Source organism: Synchiropus splendidus, chromosome 1 (assembly GCF_027744825.2).
Source record: "Synchiropus splendidus isolate RoL2022-P1 chromosome 1, RoL_Sspl_1.0, whole genome shotgun sequence".
In the NCBI taxonomy this organism is placed as follows: Eukaryota; Metazoa; Chordata; class Actinopteri; order Syngnathiformes; family Callionymidae; genus Synchiropus; species Synchiropus splendidus.
Window position 1 is genome coordinate 36,754,046 of NC_071334.1, and position 17,718 is coordinate 36,771,763.

Below are 17,718 nucleotides of genomic sequence, written 5' to 3' on the forward strand. Positions count from 1 at the left end.
GTTTTGTTGAATATCAACTCCTAACTTTTTTTTTTTACATTATTAAGGTTTTTTTTCAATCGCATATTTATTGACTATGGTTTATACAATTGTAAATGGAAAACAAGCATAAAGCTAATTCAACACCCCCAGAAAGAAACAGAATATAATAACTAGATTGCACTAAGCGAGCTCTGCCAGACAACCCCCATCACAATATCCCAATGACTGAGTAGCCTTCAAAAAAATTCAAATGACAATCTCGCATTATTGACCAAAAAATCCTTTAAAAATTCTTGGATCCAGACGGTCTGGATCACTTTCAAAATGTAATCATTTGTTTGTTGTCTGACATCACGTTTCGTGAGAATTTCATCCAAATCTGTCCATAGCTTCTCAAGTTATTTTGAACAGACAAAACAAACAAAATCAGTCTGTCTATTCAACAACTGTGTCCTTCAAATACTGCATGAAAGGTTTCCAAATAGGATAAAAGTAATGTATTTTCCCTCTTGCCAAGGAAGCTATAGTTTATTCGCATTATGAAACTAACTGTACATGCCATGACAGTTTAAACAAAAACAGAGAAAGAATGTTTTTGCTGAAAGTTCGTTATTCCCTCTGGAATATTCTTGGAAGCTGAGTGATCTCTCTGACGTAACACTTCCACAAAGTCTTGAAGAGAAAAACATGCGTCAGGAGTTGCAAGCTGATCCTACGAACCCCCACCCACACACTCCTGTGCTGAGCTTGAGGCCTGCTGTCACACCGCTCACATTGGACAGGATGGTCAACTGAAGCTTCTCATCATGTCTAGGTTAACACTCCAAATTTGGCATTTTGCTCTGTTTCTAGACCATTTTAATCATGTGTTCAAATGTCATGGAATACCTGTTTGTTACTATGGCACTGGAAATGAAAATATTTGCTGTACTAAATGCATTCAAAACAATGTGTGGGCCATCAGGTCAGCACTTCAACTGCTCATCCATATATACAGATATAATGTTGTTGTTGCTGTACTCCTAGAAACCAACACATTGCTCTCTTGATCACTAGCACCATCTAGTCTGAATATCCAGCCTAACCAGAGGGGTACGTCACTGAGTTCATGCTCCATTCTCAGACGTGGCAAACTTTGTCTTCTGGCTCAGTTCTTTTTGCCATCACAGTATAGCAACCAGTGTGAAGATGTACAGCACATGGGCAGAATTCAATGTGCTTCAGGGTGTAAATATATTTATTGAATGGAAGGCAGGATTTTGGTCTTCGACCTGCAGACAAACTGACCAGAGTAAATGACTCTGGCCGTACTTGCAGCACAAATGCAGTTGAGAAGCGTCTGATTAGCAACTGACTGATACACTGACAGACACTGAAGACTTTAGTCAAAATATTTTTCAGCCTGTGCCAATTTACAACCTCGATGACGCCTAAGCCTCAATAACTTCCCTGAATTCCTACACTCAGCATAGCACACAACAAAACTTGCTGGTATCTTTGTGGGATGTTTCTTCCCATTCTCAGAAAAGCAAGCGAATCAGCATGTTTTGGTTTGTCTGCTCTACTTCCCTTCAGTCTTGTTGAGATGGTTATTCTTTTATTTTATTGACTTAACAATAGAGTACAATGTCATGACAGGAAGACCAGAGGTTGCTACCCTCAGTAGTGACTGTGTCAGGTCCGAAACACTTCACACTTAATTGAGGATTTTATCCTGTTTTTTATATTGTTACTACTGTTTTTCAATCAGGAGCCGATCAGTCAGCAGTCTTTCTCATTTGACGCAAAGTCCTGTTATGACTGGCCTCCAGTGAGCAATGGAATGGCTATATTGAACATCATACATAGGTTTGTGGGGAATTCCTTTGAGATCAACTGGTCAGTCAGGCTTCTTCTGGGCACCCTGATCAAGATTTGCTAACGTAGACCTTTTTTCTGAGACTTAAGATACTCTCCAACTCAACCTGTATATTTATCTGGCTGTTATGTTAACCGTGAACCAACAGGTCATTGTAATATGTGTAATATTTGAATGAATTACTATTTACCATGTATTCGATAACAGATGACAGTGTCATTGATGTATGTTTGAGGTTGGACAAAGAAAAGCACTGTTGATTCTGAACCTCTCAAGAGGAGCCCTGAGGTGTCTGATTAATTCTGACAACAGACAAACCTGTTTGACGTGAACCCCTGGAGGCCAGGCAGAAGAATTCACATCTATCTTGTAGCACAACCGGTCTTCGGTCACTGAACCACAAGGAGATTAAACTTGACGATTTGTTGTTGAAAAACAAGACCAGGTTGAGCCAAAGAGAGTGGATCAGTACGACTAAGCCCAAACAGTATTTAGATGTCAGCAGTTACAGTCAGATTGAGGATGTTGCAACTTTATGAAGCCTTTTGAGCACTTCTGTAATTCACTGAGAGTTGCTTTGTCACTTTCTCAACTAGAATGAAAACACCATAACTAACTTTAAACCAAAGTAAAAACAAAAATAAAAGTTCTGGCTAGCCACAGTAACATTCTGCTTTCTTTAATGGCTGACGGTGTTCATGACCCTTACGTGTGGCCTGCCAAGTCTGTTAAAGCAATCCAAGTCCTTGAGGCAGGTGATACCTGAGCAACTTTCCCTCTGCATGGGAAAAAAAACCTTGTTTTTTGTAGTTTGACTCTTCTCTGCGATGTGAAATGTCAAATGACCTGTCTGTCGCTGTCTGTAGCTGACGCTGTTATACTGAGTCAAACACAGAAGTGATGGTTCATGGCAATGAAACCTTCTCGTAAGTCTTAGGCCCAGACGAGCAACCAGATCAGCCGCAAGATCGATCCACTTGTGGATTAGTCCATTTCTGACACTTCAAAATTTTGAGTGTTGCATACAAACAGACAAACCAAGGCCTGAGAAGTTATTACTTTACAGAGGAAATAACTCATTTTGGTTATTCCTTCTATGCCCAATTTTTAGTTCTGCTTTCATTCTCTCGTAGTTTCCTCCCCCATCCTTTAGTTCGTGGCATCGATTGTTGTTGCGGATAAGAGAAGATGGCAGTCTGCTGTCTCTGCTTTGGGTATTCTCGTTCCATTCACTGTCCTTGTTTTACTTTACATTGGAAAATAGGTGCGCAGAAATCTGTGTCCAAGGTTGATTGAGATAGTTGCCAGCATTAAGTTTGCAAAATACAAAAGATGTATTAGCATTTGCATCACAGACAATAGCATACAATGAAACGTATTTAAGACTGCATATAGTTGATAAATGTGTATAATGTTTTGAATGGCCACATGATTCAGGTGATCTATCAGAATCTGACTCCAGGTCATCATTTCAGCACCGTTTGCGAGTAAGAAACTCTTGCAGTGTAAATGGCGATGAAGTTGCAAAGCCTAACAGGAAGTCAACCTCAAGACGGAGCCGCTCAGCTCACACAACCAACCAGTAGCCAGAGGCTTGGCTTCCCTCATGTTGTGTACTGTCTTCATAGACTTCAACTATGTAACAAGTTGGACCTGTTGTGATGTTCATGTTTCAGATACTGCAGATCCAGAAGCAGCAAAACAACGTCGCAGTCATGCACTAAATTTTGTCACGAGCCAAAGTTGTGCCTGTAATTATTGCTTCGATCTGCTGGGTGTGGCAGGTTACTTCTGCAAACTCTGCCCACAGCAATTACAGCATTTGATGGACCCGTTCACTGGCACGCTAGACACACAATTGGACGGTTTGATTAGAGCTGTCAAGGAAAAGATGGTCGGCGGACATACATTCACAACATTTTATTAAAAAAAGAAGTAGAAAACTGGCTGGAATATTGCATTTGAGTTCAAACAAAAACAAAAAAAAAAACAATACATTCTGTTTTTCAGTGTGTGACACTGCAGCCGTCACCCAGCTGACCCTGAATGCTTTTTTTGTGGCAGTTTGGCAGTTGTGGGGTGAGCAGAGCCCCAAGACTGTTTTTTGGAATGTTCTTTGTCCATGCACCCTTTGCTGCAACTTCAGTTGAATGCTGAGCAGTGTGTTGCTGTGGCCTCTCGCCACCAAGGCATCTGGCTCTCATCAAAACCTCTCCAGACCACATGGCTCTTTTTGTTTGGCAGCTGGGTGCTAACCTCAGAGCCTCATGTGGCTTTCTCAACAAATCATATCCAAACAGCACTGCGTTCATCACAACCTGTACTTGTCAACATAGTTTTTTTTTTGTTCTAGGCTTCATAACACAACTGAAGTAATCTTACAATGCAATAAAAGTATATAATTAAAGCATAAGTGTCTTCCCTTTCACATTTCGTTCAGCTGCATGCATAACATACGTAAAACTGCTTATACAACTTTTCAGTTACAGTATGTGCTTCAGCACAAATCATCCAAAGGCACACTGCTGTTGAACAAACGGTTGCCAGAACACACGTTGCTGCGTGAAACTACAGACGCCACGCAGACATCTGTGCATCTCTACTGTAAGACGACCAGAACCGTCATCAAAAGCGCCACCCTCCTCCAAAGACGTTACAGCTACGGCAACTTTCCATCAACTCTTCCTGGTCTGATCCTGGTCAGTTTCATCAGGAGCTGAGGAAAAATCAGGGAAGGCTGGGCACAGATGAAGTTGCTTCCCTTCTGACAGGAAAAGCATCCACTTCATTTTAGGAAACAAGGACTTCGAGCTCCTGCTCGCCCATGCCTCTCACTCTCTCTCGGGGTGCTGCATCTAGGGAACACTGAGCAGGACCAGGAGACGATTATCCCGAAAGAGAAGTGATCCAGGAGACAACAAATCTCTTTGACTTATTAGGTTAATGCAAGTAGCTTGGCTACTGGTTCAATACGTCATGCAGCGAGGTCTCATGGTGGTGGTCTGAGGGTTTGGGTCGATCTGTGGGGAAAGACGATTTGATCAGAATCAGCAAAAGGCATTTTGGTGAACTTTACAATCTCACTCATGGTGTAGTTCACTAAAGTGACTAGAGCCAATCTTAACCCTCAAGCTTTGATGGCATACTTTTGAGTATCCCCTTTCTAAACCCACCTCGCAGTAGACTGGAGGAGGCCGGAAGCGAAACTCTTGTACAAATGCCATGAGGGGACACTCGAGGATCCTGTTCAGGTCTTCGGCAGGCTGAGGCACCACTGTGTTGCTGCACTGGTCTGCCTCCTCCTCTGTCACCACAGCGCTGTATTCAGGAGGAGCTGCAGGAGAGAGTGTGGTGAGTGGGCTAGTCCAAAATACTACAACTGCTGAGTCAGTACTTCAATCCAACATTGAATTCAGAATACAATATTTTCATGGGAGGAATTGTCACAGAGCCACGAAGCTTTGGAAGCAGATTTAGAATCCAGTCATCAACTCTTGAGCATGGTAGAAAAAACATATCATGTCTTAAACTTTTGTTTAAAAAACAAAAAAACAACCGGAGCTACTTTTTGCAAGACTTGGTGTCCCACGGCAGACTGCTGAGAACATAGAGTTTATCGTGTATGTCTAAATCCCTGCCTCTTGTGTCTGTGGTGACTGAAAATAAGATGCAAAATAAGGCACATAAGCAGAAGATTGATCTGTCATGTAGAGTAAACAACAGCCACCACTGAGGCATTACTGAGGCATAACAGCCAGGTGACATGAAACCCTGCTTGATATCTGGGGACACTTACGCTCAGGCTGCTCTGGGATAGCCATGCGCAGCCATTCCAGATTGACGCTATACTGGCTACTGACGCTGGATGTCCTGCTCCCGAACGGATGCAAAGGGATGGTACCAATGACCAGAGGCAGCTCCAGACAAAGCTTGGAAGTCCCTGGCACGTCAACACAGACCTGGAAGATGAACAACCGGCCAGTGAATACATGACTTGATGACTAGAATGATGAAAGAATATGATGAAAGCGTTATACCTTCAGCATATACTCCACTTTGATGATGCGGCACTGCAGGATGGATGGACCGACAGGGGGGATCTTGATGGCTCGGCCGTGCCACGTCTCTCTGCATCTGGTGCCCACAATGTCGCCACACAGCGTGGCCACCACTGAACACTTCTGCTTCATGGTGCCACGGGCGATGAACGTTTGAGTCTGTGTGATGAATGCTTTGGGCACAATTGATCTGGAGGTAGAATTGTCGAACTCTGCGAAGACGGCGATCACATCACCTGTGAGGAGAGCATAACCATGTTACTGTGGATTGTGCCTTAAATGTATCTACTTTAAAAGAAGAGACACATTACTTATCTAAAGACAGCAAACTTGGCAGCACAGACGGATGAAGATACTGACCAAAAGCTTACAGGACTTAATGGCCAATTTTAAAACTTAACTGGTGTCATATAAGCAAATTGGGTCCTTAGTAACTCACAGTAATGCAAAATGGAGTGGAGAGAAAACTCAGCCGTTGATGAGTGGTGAAATAGCTTTGAAATCATTTGACAATGTTTCATATCCATATTAAGAAATTACTTTATATCATAACTGCGTGAGGTAGCTGTTAAACCCAACTGGTCTCTCACCTGGTGTGTAACCCTTGCGGTCAATCTTTGCGGTGACAGAAACCTGTCCAAAGTTGCGGTACCACGTCCGCGCTGTCTTATCTTTGGTTCCAGCCTGTGGCGCCTGAAAAATGACAGAACCAGAATCAATGCTTGGGCGGGAGTTGTGTGGATCGGCTATTTAGCACACAGGAACAGAGCGCTCACAAGAAGAGCTGGTGTGTTGACGTCAATCGGCTCGATGACAGTGAACTCTTTCTTGATCTTCCGGACTGTGGACCACGGCCTGTGGAGCTTGACTTTGACCCAATAGCGAATGCTGCCGTGTTTCCCCTCAAAGGAGGTGACCAGTGTCTCCTCTGGAAGCTGAAAGCTGAAGGGAAATTCATGTCGGCCGGCAGGAAGAACAGTCACTTCACCGTTGTCTGAGAACAAGAGAGGAAAAGCATTTTAGGATACCACTCACTTTGTTATTCCTCTATATTTAAACATTTTCTTTGTACTGAAAATCGTTTCCGACAAGGAATACACTTGGTTTCGCTTTAACGCAACATGAAATAGAACCCTCTTTCAGCGCAATCACATGGCCCTTGCTTGTTCACTGGGGCGGTTCCAGCACCAATGTGCTGACTGAGAACATGTTTTCCTCCAGCAGCACGACAGCAGTTCTGACCCAACTGCGGTTCTGATCCTTCAACACGTGGTCTCATTTAACATCATCCACGTTTTTGGTGCGTCTTGAAAAGTTTGCAAAAATGACCGTGTCTGCCCAAAGTGAACACCTCTGATTTCCTGCTTTGGGAAGCGGCTTTTCATGCAGAAAAACAACACAGAGTCAGAGAAACTGAGCTTCCTGTGCTGACTTGAAGCAAACAGCTCTGCTCTCAGCGAATGAGGAAAACAACTCTGGGTATATTTCCAGCAGATGTTTTGATACCGAAAGCGGCTGCTCCTTCCCTCCCCCTATTTTCAGTTTATCATTGTCAAGTGGAGCAAAAACAAAAAAATACAGCTACCGTACGAAAGTTAAAAACTGAGTAAGATGATTCATTTCATTCTGTACTACAACCAGGATTATTTAGGTAACAAGGCAGGGGAGTAAATAATAGTACTGGCGAGGCAAGTAGTTTGCTAATACTGGAAAGTAAAGGTTACTTTACCCCTTTAACTTAAGAGGCCAACACACAAAGACAGCGAGGTAACTACCAGCAAACATGAGGAGACTGTAGCCAACAGCAGTTCCAAAACATGCAGATTTGATCACACTCCTAAGACAACTAGGACGACTGATTCTGACACTCTGGTGTACAAAGCACCACCAATGAGACAACGAAAATGGACTTCACAAATAAGCATAATTACAATGAACTGTAACATGAGGACTCGGATAACAGTAGTGACCGAAGTACTGGAAGCGCTTACTGACTGACCTGCCTGCAGCAGCACCTCTCTCCGGTTCAAGTACTCCACTTCATCGCTGTAGTTCTGTGTGTAAGCTGTGCTGGAGCCTGCGGACCGGGACTCGGTCCAATGCACTTTGGCGATGCCCTCGGCGTGGAGCTTGAGCGAGTCCACCCGACTCTCCCCCGTCAGCTCCAGCACCACTCGGCCGGACACCACATCCCCGCTGCTGAACACCGGAGGGCAGTCGAGCTCCGGAGAGTCGAACGTGATGTCCAACTTTTTCAACTTATCAAAAATCATGACAGCTGCGCGTCCAAATCCTCTGACAGTTCAATCCTGGTTTCTTTCGCTGACTTACAAGGCACTTGACTATTGTTCACGTTTGACGGCGGCCCTATTTGCAGTTTTCAAAAGGGGCGGGGCCTGTCACCATTATGTAATGTCTCATGAGAGGCGCTGCTGCGTTCAGGCGCTCCTGTTCGGCTCCGACTTGCCCAGTTCACCGACAAAACAAGCCCGCGGAAGCTTTCTGATCGTGGACATAGACTGTTCGACAATAAAAATAAACTAGGAGCTGCACGATTAAAACTTTAATTGCGGGGATTTAATTGTTGCTCAAATCCACGGCGATTCAACTAGGAAGTGCTAAGAAGTAGAAATGGAGTATTAACATTTTGCAAGTGATTTTTTTAGGTGATTTAAAACTTGGATAACTTTTAAAACATTTTTTGCTGATTATAACACGCCAGTCATGAAAACAATTGGTTGATCATTAACCCTCCGTTTCATTATGTTCAGCGTCACTCCAATTGCAAACGTGCGAAATCTCACAGCACCGTGACTCGAGCTGATAAGCTTTTAAACAGCACCCAAGGCGTGAGAGACCAGATTTGTTTGAACGATACGTTCGATATGTTCGGCGTTCAAGTGATAGTTAACCAATCTATTCCTCTGTGGACACAGCAAAGTTCCATCATCATCACCATCTCATGTGATTTACAAAACCCTTTAGTCATGAACTGAAACAAAAGCGAAATAAATTTCTCTTCATAAGACGATCAGATCACAAGGCGACTCTAGCAAAATTCCAGCTTCAACAAACACACATTGGGACTTTTTCCCTACACGTCTTGAAGGCAGCGTCGTAAACATGTAGGCTGGGTGTGGAGGAAGCACTGAAGAAAACAGTCTGTGATGACTTATGGTCGAGTTCCTAGAAGACAGCTCACTGAGCAACAACAGTTTCACTGCAGAGCAAGGCTGTTTACGCCACAACTTGTGGCTTGTGATTAAACACAACCAGGTTGATACTTTCATCAAACGTGTCTCTGAATCACGAAAACACATGTAAAAAAATATTGCAGACTTTTCAAAACAAAACAAAAGAAAACGCTTTAAGAATTCATGTCTAGAAAGTTTTGCTTTCACCATGGGTCAAGTCGATGATTGCTGTGCACATTTGTTTACGAGAGAAACTCAAAATTCCAATGACGAGACACAAGCCTGAGCTAAACAAAGTTGTTTACGCTTTTTGCTCGCTGGTGGATTGGCTATATACTGCCACCAAGTGGACAACTATATAACGGCGACGTTAAGAAACTCCAATTTTTTTCAGGAGATATTCCTTTTTATTGTGTATTGAGAAGACGACCAGATATAGAGAGTTTTTGTTCTGTTCAACAGACGCCATCGTACCCAAATTTGGGGGAAATAAACACAAATCTAAGCACAGTAGACACATTCGATTTATTCCCCAAAAGAGATACGAGTGTGGTTTGAGTGAGAACCAAATGCTTTATACAATATTGTACAAAAGGCTATGGAAAGTGAGATGTTGGCCACTGTCTGGCTTCAGTTGTTGATCAAGGACCAGCAGAAATGGCTGGTTTGAGCTGACTTCGAAAGTCAAAGACTGCCACTGCTTCACCTTTACGTGCAAGAAATTAATATTATCAATTTTGCCACATTTCTATCTTAAATTCCCTTAATACAATATACATATGATAATGTACAGTATCAGTCATCTTAAAAACATACTGTTTACAAAAACATAAATCATGTATGTCATTTAATATTCACTTATTGACTGGTCATAAGGAAATGGTGCTTACATTGAAGGTTCATTTTCTTGATATCTATATGGATGTCCAAATGGATTTCAATTGTAGGGATACAGCTGGGTATTCATACACATTTTTTAACTTATTACCCCTCAAACCTCTCTACGATAGTGGTCAGCTGCATATGGACGCAGTGATGCGAAGCCAGTAGGGCGCAGTGACAAACAATTCCAGAGAAGTGGACAGTTTTTTTCTGATTCTGATATAAGAACAGCTCTCGATGTCCATCCCGCCTCATGAATCATGCAATCCCGGGTGTGTTCACATGACATGTCACGTCATAACATGACACGTAGACCAACAGATTTTGATGTCTAAAGCAATTTTATTTTTTGTCGACATTATCAATGACATCGATTGACCATTGCCATACTTAATGCTGCCATCTTCTGCTATTCGATTGAGCACATTGCACTCAGAATATATTATACGCAATCCACTAATTTAACATGATGTTATTCAGCATTGCAGCAGCTCTCCCGCTTTCAATATCATACTCTGAACAACCCGTTAAGATAGGGCTGAATCCTCTGCATGACAATTTGGCTGTGGGCTACTGAATGTTATTGAATTGGAATCCAATTATGATGGATAATTTAATTCTTAGTTGGTTATGAATTTCTGGAAGATAATTATGCAAGCGGGGAAGCACTCATTTCACATCGTAATAAATAATAAGTCAAGACTACAGATATAAAGTGGTAACAAAAAGCAAACAAAAAACAAGAAGGATAAAAATGAGCTGTCAAAAAAAAAATAGAATATCAAGAAAATATCTGTCAAAAAACTTACAAATATATTTACAAATTTATTGCCCTGATATTTATCTCCAACAGGTAAACTTAGTGACTAAATACCATGTTATATGTGTGAACAGCACTTGTTGTGTCTGCGGAAAGTCATGAAACTGATCCCTCATAATTGCAACCGTACACAAGTAAAGGATGTTTAATTGTTGAAATGTTTGTGAAAGTATTATCCGGGTCATCGCGCAGCAAAGGTTTATATCAGGTCAACCGGACTAGTAATAGTTTTCATCAGTTCTAATGAGCTGGGTTGGAGTTCAGGCTTATATCCGGCCAGTTGAATGGGCAAAGGTGTTAATGGACAGTGGTGGAGCCCAAACCAGTGTTACTGGTGACAACGGGCCAGCATTATGCTAATGGGGATATATTTACGGGTCCCCGCCCATTGGGGATGGGTATTGATGGGCCATTAATGCAAATGCTGAATGTCGCCCAGGTGGCAATTGGCGCTATTCTGACGTACCACACTGTACAGGTGTGAAGGACCTGTCCATGCCTAGATCAATGGCTAAGTCAGCCTAGGGAGGGTGTTTAGGACAGCCTTGTATGAGGATGAAAGATGATGTCTCAGTCTTCCACCTCTGTTTAGAGAGGGTTTTTCCACTCCACACAGAAATGGCCTCTTTTACTCCTCTTTCAAACCACTGGTCTTATTTTGCCAAAATGCAGACATTGCTGTCTTCAAAAGAGTGTTTCTTGTCCTCTAGATGTAAATGGACTGCTGAGATGTAAATGGACTGCTGAGTCTTGAAACGTCTACTAACCTCGGATCAAATGCTGCCTCTTCCTGAAGTAAGTGATTTTGGAAGTGTAGTCGTTGTGGACTGATTCCATGGCGTGGTTCTCCAACCAGTGTACCGTGGCCACGCCTCTACCCAGCACCTTCATGGAGTGGACTTTCGTCTCACTGCAGAGCTTGAGAACCACCACCCCGGTCACCAGCTCACCCACAGTGAACGCAGCATCCCCTGGACTATCCAACTCCAACACGAAGGACTTAATGGAGCTTAACGTCATCTACACCATTGGAAAAAGAAACCCAACTCACATTTACAAACTGTGAACAGCAACATTTAAATTATTAATAAACGTTGAATAAAGCAAAAACGTGAAGTGAAAGTGAGTCAGATTGAACATCAAAATAGCTATCTAGCTATTTTTGTATGAATAAGTAAAAATGCACATCCTCCATTGAGGCGTGTGAATATTAAACCATTTCAGATTTTACTGTGTTTTTTTGGTAGGCAATTTCCATTTCAAATTATTTTTGTTCTGTTTCATTTAAGGGTGCATGTATGAGTACAATATTTACGTATACATCATACATGGAAATAATTTTTATTTTGTAACAAATATTGCAAACTTGTGTTCTTGCTTCACAGAAACATGTGAAAGGATGAATACGTAAATCAAGCTACTGTGTAAGCATGGGGCACCGAATGTGAAAATGAAGACACCCGTTTTAACCCTGTTTTAGGAGAAATCACAGATATAGCAAATATTTGTTACATTTGAGACACTACGTTTTAATGTTATGTCCAATTGTTACATCTCCGCAAGTGTTAAATTTAAACTGCATACATTTAGTTTGAACACTTACAGAGATTAAAGTGTAGTGTCTCAAATGCAACAAATATTTGCTAAATCTGTGAAACTATTGCCAAAGACTTCTGCTAAATCAGGGTAAAACACCGCGTGTCTTCATTTTTACATTCGGCGCCCCATGTATAAAAAGTATATGAATTTCATATTTTCGAATATGAATATGTTAATAAATGAGCAGGTTCAGATGTGGTCTGTTTAGGTGTGTTAAGAATTAACCGACGAGAATTGAAATTCAAATTCAAAAACCAACACAACTCTAACATTTAACCAAAAGACGATAAATGAAGATAACCCACCTTCATGGATTACTCTGTAGGCTGCGTGGCTTTTCGTGACTGAAGTCACAAGACGACATTCGTGTGCAGACTGGGCAGCACACGGTACAGCGTTTAGAAACTGCAGCAGGCGCCGCCGCCAGTCAGTAAAGAGAGGAGGCTGACGTCAAGAAGCGCCAACTGCGACGAGAGATGACCTCAAATGCCCGTGTGTCACGTTTATAGTCTCTCTAACAGTCCCTTCAAAATACTGTAAACCTTTCGTCTTTTTACTCCAGCACCGCACTAAACCGTTATTTTGCAATTATGTCAAAAATGCACCTGCCGCACGCTGGGCTGTATTCATTTCTGCATTCATTTAGAATCATCCATCTCTTCGCAGTGTTATGAACTGGCGTTAAAGTCACGTCAACACACACACGCAGAGACAGACCTGTACTACTCGATCCAAACGTTGCAATAAGAAATTAAAATTAAAAACCTAGTAAAATGAAAAATAAGATGAAATTAGCAGCAGTCCTCTCACACTGACAATATCTTCATATTTTAAAAGGAATGATCTCATGTTTTACAGTGTCATTGATTATATTGTGTTTTAATTCTTCTACTCCATTTTCTTCTGGCATTTCCTGTCATAGGTTGCCAGAACAATTCAGCCTGCTCCACCGTAGACCTACCTTGTTCAACCCGTCTATAGTCGCAACTATCTTCATACCTTCCATTGTCACATCCATAATCCTAAATGATTGTATAGCTCTCCTTCCTTTGCCTTTTATTTTTAACATTCTTCTACTCTGCTGCTTTGAAAAACTTCTATGTGTCAGAGGCACTATCTCTTAACCAGGGGTTCTAAACCTTGTTGATCTCGGGGCCCAACCTTTCCAAAACAGATTAAAACGACACTCTTGGCTTTGTTTGTGTTAAATAACTACATCTAAAGACAGATTGTCTTGTCTTAAATCTTGTCAAATGACATGAAACCATGTGATCATCACTAAGATAGTTGTCATTCAAACTTAACCAGAACCAGAACAAGGCTCGCTGTGCTAAGGTTAGGTGTCCTTTATTAGTCCCACAGTGGGGAAATTCAACATGTCACAGCAGCCAATCACAACAAAAGACACACAACAAACATCAAAGACGTCCACAAGGCATCATCAAAGCTAAAAAAGAAATCAAGTCACAAGCTATCAAACAACATAAGACGTAGAAGTAATAAGAAGTAAAATAATACCCGTAATATATAAACAAATATCCTGACAAAATACCCAAATGAAAGATAAGTAAATAGTACATTGATAATACTAAATTATATAAATAATAAAAAGTATAAATAGATAATGAATGAACAAACCAGCCACTGAAGGTGCTGCCCAGTGCCGTCAGGGTGTCCTGGAGGGGGTGAGACAGGTTGGAAATACGAAAATGATGTGAACTGATGACAAAAAACGAATGAATGCAATGATGGGGAAAAGAAATACATAACTCCATGATGGGCAGACAATTAAAAGTGAAATGAAAGACAGATTTTCATAAGATAGACTCTGAATTATACATATGACGTATGGCGAAAAGGGAGATTACTATAGGATTCCAGGCAGTAGGAGGTCTTTTTATCTTCCTCCATATAATCTACCTCCATCGATATATTTTCCTCATTCCATATGAGCTGAATGTGACCTTTTACAGAATGCATTAATGTCCATGGTTTGCACCCTGTGATCTGGATCCAGCTCTGGCTGACCATTAAAGAGCTGTCTATTCTCCCTTGAGCTTTTTGCAGCGTGAACTCCAAATTTGCTTTATTTACGCATGAGAGTCTGCCAGTGTGTTTTTTATCAACACAACCTGCGTCTTTGGGTCAAGGTTTTGTTGTTGCAATAACTCAGATTGTTTTTACATGGTTTTGTGCTCGGTCATGCTTGAAGGAGGGTGTCAGGATCAGCCAGAAACTCTCTTGCTATTGATTGTGTGGGAGAATGACACTGCGTGGCCGGAATATGCAACTTGGGTTTATATTTAACTTTGTTTATATTTAAGCCTTGTTTTTTTCAGTGCCTTTGAACTCGTTTAAGAAATGTCATTTTTGGATGTAAGATTAACGTGAGTGTTTCATGGGTACAAAACACATGAAATAGTCCTGATGGAAGTGCATTTTAGGAATAATGGTGCCAACTTAAAATAGTAGAAAAGATAGACACACACACACACACACACAGCTTCTTTTGTGATAATCGATATATCACTCATAAACCCAAAATAAAGGTTAAATGTTTTTATTTATTTATTTTTCACTTTCTCAGTGTGACCAAGATGACTGGTATTCCGTACGCACCTTTTTCCACTTTGTAGAAGGACCTGGTGATGTCAGTGAGGCTGAAGGAGGTGACATGCGCTGTTTCACATTCCATGATCTTCTGAGAGCCATCAATCTTCACAGAGCAAGAGGCCTAAAAGTACTCTTGTTGTTGTGCTAAAGGTGGCTGGTATTACTTGTCAGTTGACATGTACAAAGCTGTAGAAAAGTTCATGTGAGGACTTGTTTTTGACTGTCTTTCAGAGTTTGACATGTGATGTTCCTCATAGAACTGGATTACTGACCTGCTTCTGGGAATATACATTTTAAGTCCCACTGAAGGTGAAACATTAACCACGCAGAAATTCAGACAAAAAGTTAATTAAGTCAGTTGCTTTTTTTCTTCTTTTAGAAAGCCCTACATAGAGTCACTGCTTCAACTTGCTCGCAAGATTGATATTAGCGGTTTCTTTAAACTTGGTCCATTCAGTTAAATTAAACTGAATAGTGTGTTTGTAGCTCTGGAGTTTATCCCCCCAAATAAAATTTAAATTTACTGGCAATTTTCATCATAATAACTGACATCTAATGGTCACTTTTACATTTTTATTTTTTGTTTGTTCAGTGTCCTTTGACAAAGGCTCAGCAGGTTAGGTGCCACAGTCCTGGAAAAATGTCATTGTCGTGTGAAATTTGATAACATTGCGAACAATGTGAACATGCTGACATCCAAGGATTGTGGAGGATGTCGGCCTAATGGAGATAGAGGTGTGAAGGAGACTTGGGGCACCATGTGAACATCTCTGACAGTGCGGAGAGGAAAGTAATTTCATTCAGGACTGTTGGCATCTTGAAGTTTGGATCAGCGAGGAATGTGGGTGGTCTTTTGTGGTGGGTGATGCTTGTAAGACACTCTTGCCTCGGTTCCATACCCCTTGATGAGTTCCAGGTCTTTGTGGTCCACTTGAGCTTGAGTTTCTCTTCATGTGCTGCGATCTCTGAATTGAAAGCCTGGAATCCACCTGGGAAATGATTATAAGGCATCAGGACATATGGAAAGGCATTATAATCAGAAGGTTGACCTGGATATATGTTTGTACGTCCAGGTCAATGGAGTATATTTACCTTATGAAGATTAAATCAATTTGAAAGTATCCAGTTATCAAGTTATCAGTTGTTGCTCATTTCAGATGACATCTGATTGGTTAGACTGTGTGTGTGCTTGTTTGGTCACATATATATATATATATATATATATACATATAATATGAATTTCCCCTGAAAACCGACGTGAAAACCGACACGTTCCAGACCACCTCTTTTATGTTTCCACTTCATTTAAATACATTTGATCAAGTGAGATTTCATCATTAAAAGGAGATCAGTTATTTGATGGTTGCTGCACCGCCGGGCAACTTTATACGTGGTGAAAGTCCTGTTGTACACTTATTTGCAAAGTCTCCGTTTCGTGTCAGAAAGACTCCAACAAGATGGCCACAGTTTGCCGACAGCAGCACAAGAAACATGTCAGAGTGCCAGTGCGCCCAATCATTAGCATGTAAAACATGAGCAAAATAAAAATCTCAAACGTTTGCACTCACCAAGCGCGGAGCCTGCTGTGGTAGAAGTAGCATACTTTCTCCGCCTGGTTATCTCGCCGGTGTGGCTGTAGATGCCGGGAAATGCAGGGGTGGAGAACAATGCGATATGTGCTGGAATGTCATCTAACATCTGTGGTTTCATTGCTCTGAAGCTAGTTTGCCCAAAAAGAAAAATCTGTATATGTTTAAGCCACAGGGTTTCGAGAGCGAGAAAAGTCATGTTCAACGTGAGGCCAGCTAGAAGGCCTCGCTTGTCCTGAGGGCGCCTGCACTGCTGCTGCTGGAGGCCTTGGGCTGATTTTATCAAACATGACGACGCAAGCTGGCTGATTTCTGATTGGATAAAAACTCTAACCTTGACCTTGTCATAATTATGCTCATGATTTCTGGTTATGTTAGGCCAGCAGAGAAAGCCTTGGTGGCCCTGATGGCCCACCGTTCCAAACTCTAGCAGATAATGATATGCCCAGCTGGGGCTGGTCAATGACTGATATTGAGCTGGGAAAAGGATTTTGACTCAGTCACATTTATCATTCTTTATAGGAAGTTCTGTATAAATGTGATTTTCTATAGACTATAATTGATACCTCTGTGGTCCTGTGTGTAAAACAACAATAAAAAAATCTGGAGATTTAATAAACTGGCATGACTGGGTTGTTTTGTGTCACAACTCCTCAGCATCTTGTTTGAACCTCTTGGTCAGTGGATCAGGCACAGGTCAGATATAAAAAGTCACCAGTACAAAAACGTGCTATATTTGCAGACGATTCATTGAAGACCGTAATGCAGCCTACTCTTTACCGGACTTCTTCTACTCTGTGTTGCTTATTCAAGGTGATCGGTTGCAGCCTGCCACCTCTTCAGGACCTGTATGTCTCCAGGACCCAGAGACGTGCAGGTCGGATCAGAGCCATGGAGACATCCAGACCAGAACCTCCCGTCACAGCTTCTTCCCCTCAGCCATCAGATTATTAAATTTGTGATCAGCCTTTGTTATTTTATTTTATTTTATTTTATTTTATTTTATTTTATTTTATTTTATTTTATTAACAGCACTTTATTTCGGAGCACTTTCCTAGTTGGTGAACCCCCACTGACCACGGTAATAAATTTTATTCTGATTCTGATTCTTTAATTGCCACAC

The 17,718-nt window shown here is 41.5% G+C and overlaps 1 protein-coding gene across 2 annotated transcripts; it reads right to left on the minus strand.

Moving 5' to 3' along the window:
* Positions 1-3,738: 3,738 nt before the first annotated feature.
* Positions 3,739-13,333, minus strand: arrdc2 (arrestin domain containing 2). 2 transcript variants are annotated; one of them, XM_053854028.1, is made up of 8 exons: positions 12,699-13,333; positions 11,562-11,814; positions 6,675-6,892; positions 6,489-6,591; positions 5,878-6,134; positions 5,637-5,799; positions 5,014-5,174; positions 3,739-4,860 (listed from the first exon to the last, which is right to left on the minus strand). In XM_053854028.1, the coding sequence occupies exons 1-8, from the start codon at positions 12,702-12,704 to the stop codon at positions 4,807-4,809; spliced, it is 1,215 nt and encodes a 404-aa protein (XP_053710003.1). In that variant the 5' UTR covers positions 12,705-13,333; the 3' UTR covers positions 3,739-4,806. The 2 variants fall into 2 exon arrangements, with proteins under 2 accessions (XP_053710003.1, XP_053710001.1); XM_053854026.1 differs by lacking the exons at positions 11,562-11,814; positions 12,699-13,333 and adding an exon at positions 7,898-9,651 and having other exon boundaries at positions 3,741-4,860.
* Positions 13,334-17,718: the final 4,385 nt, after the last annotated feature.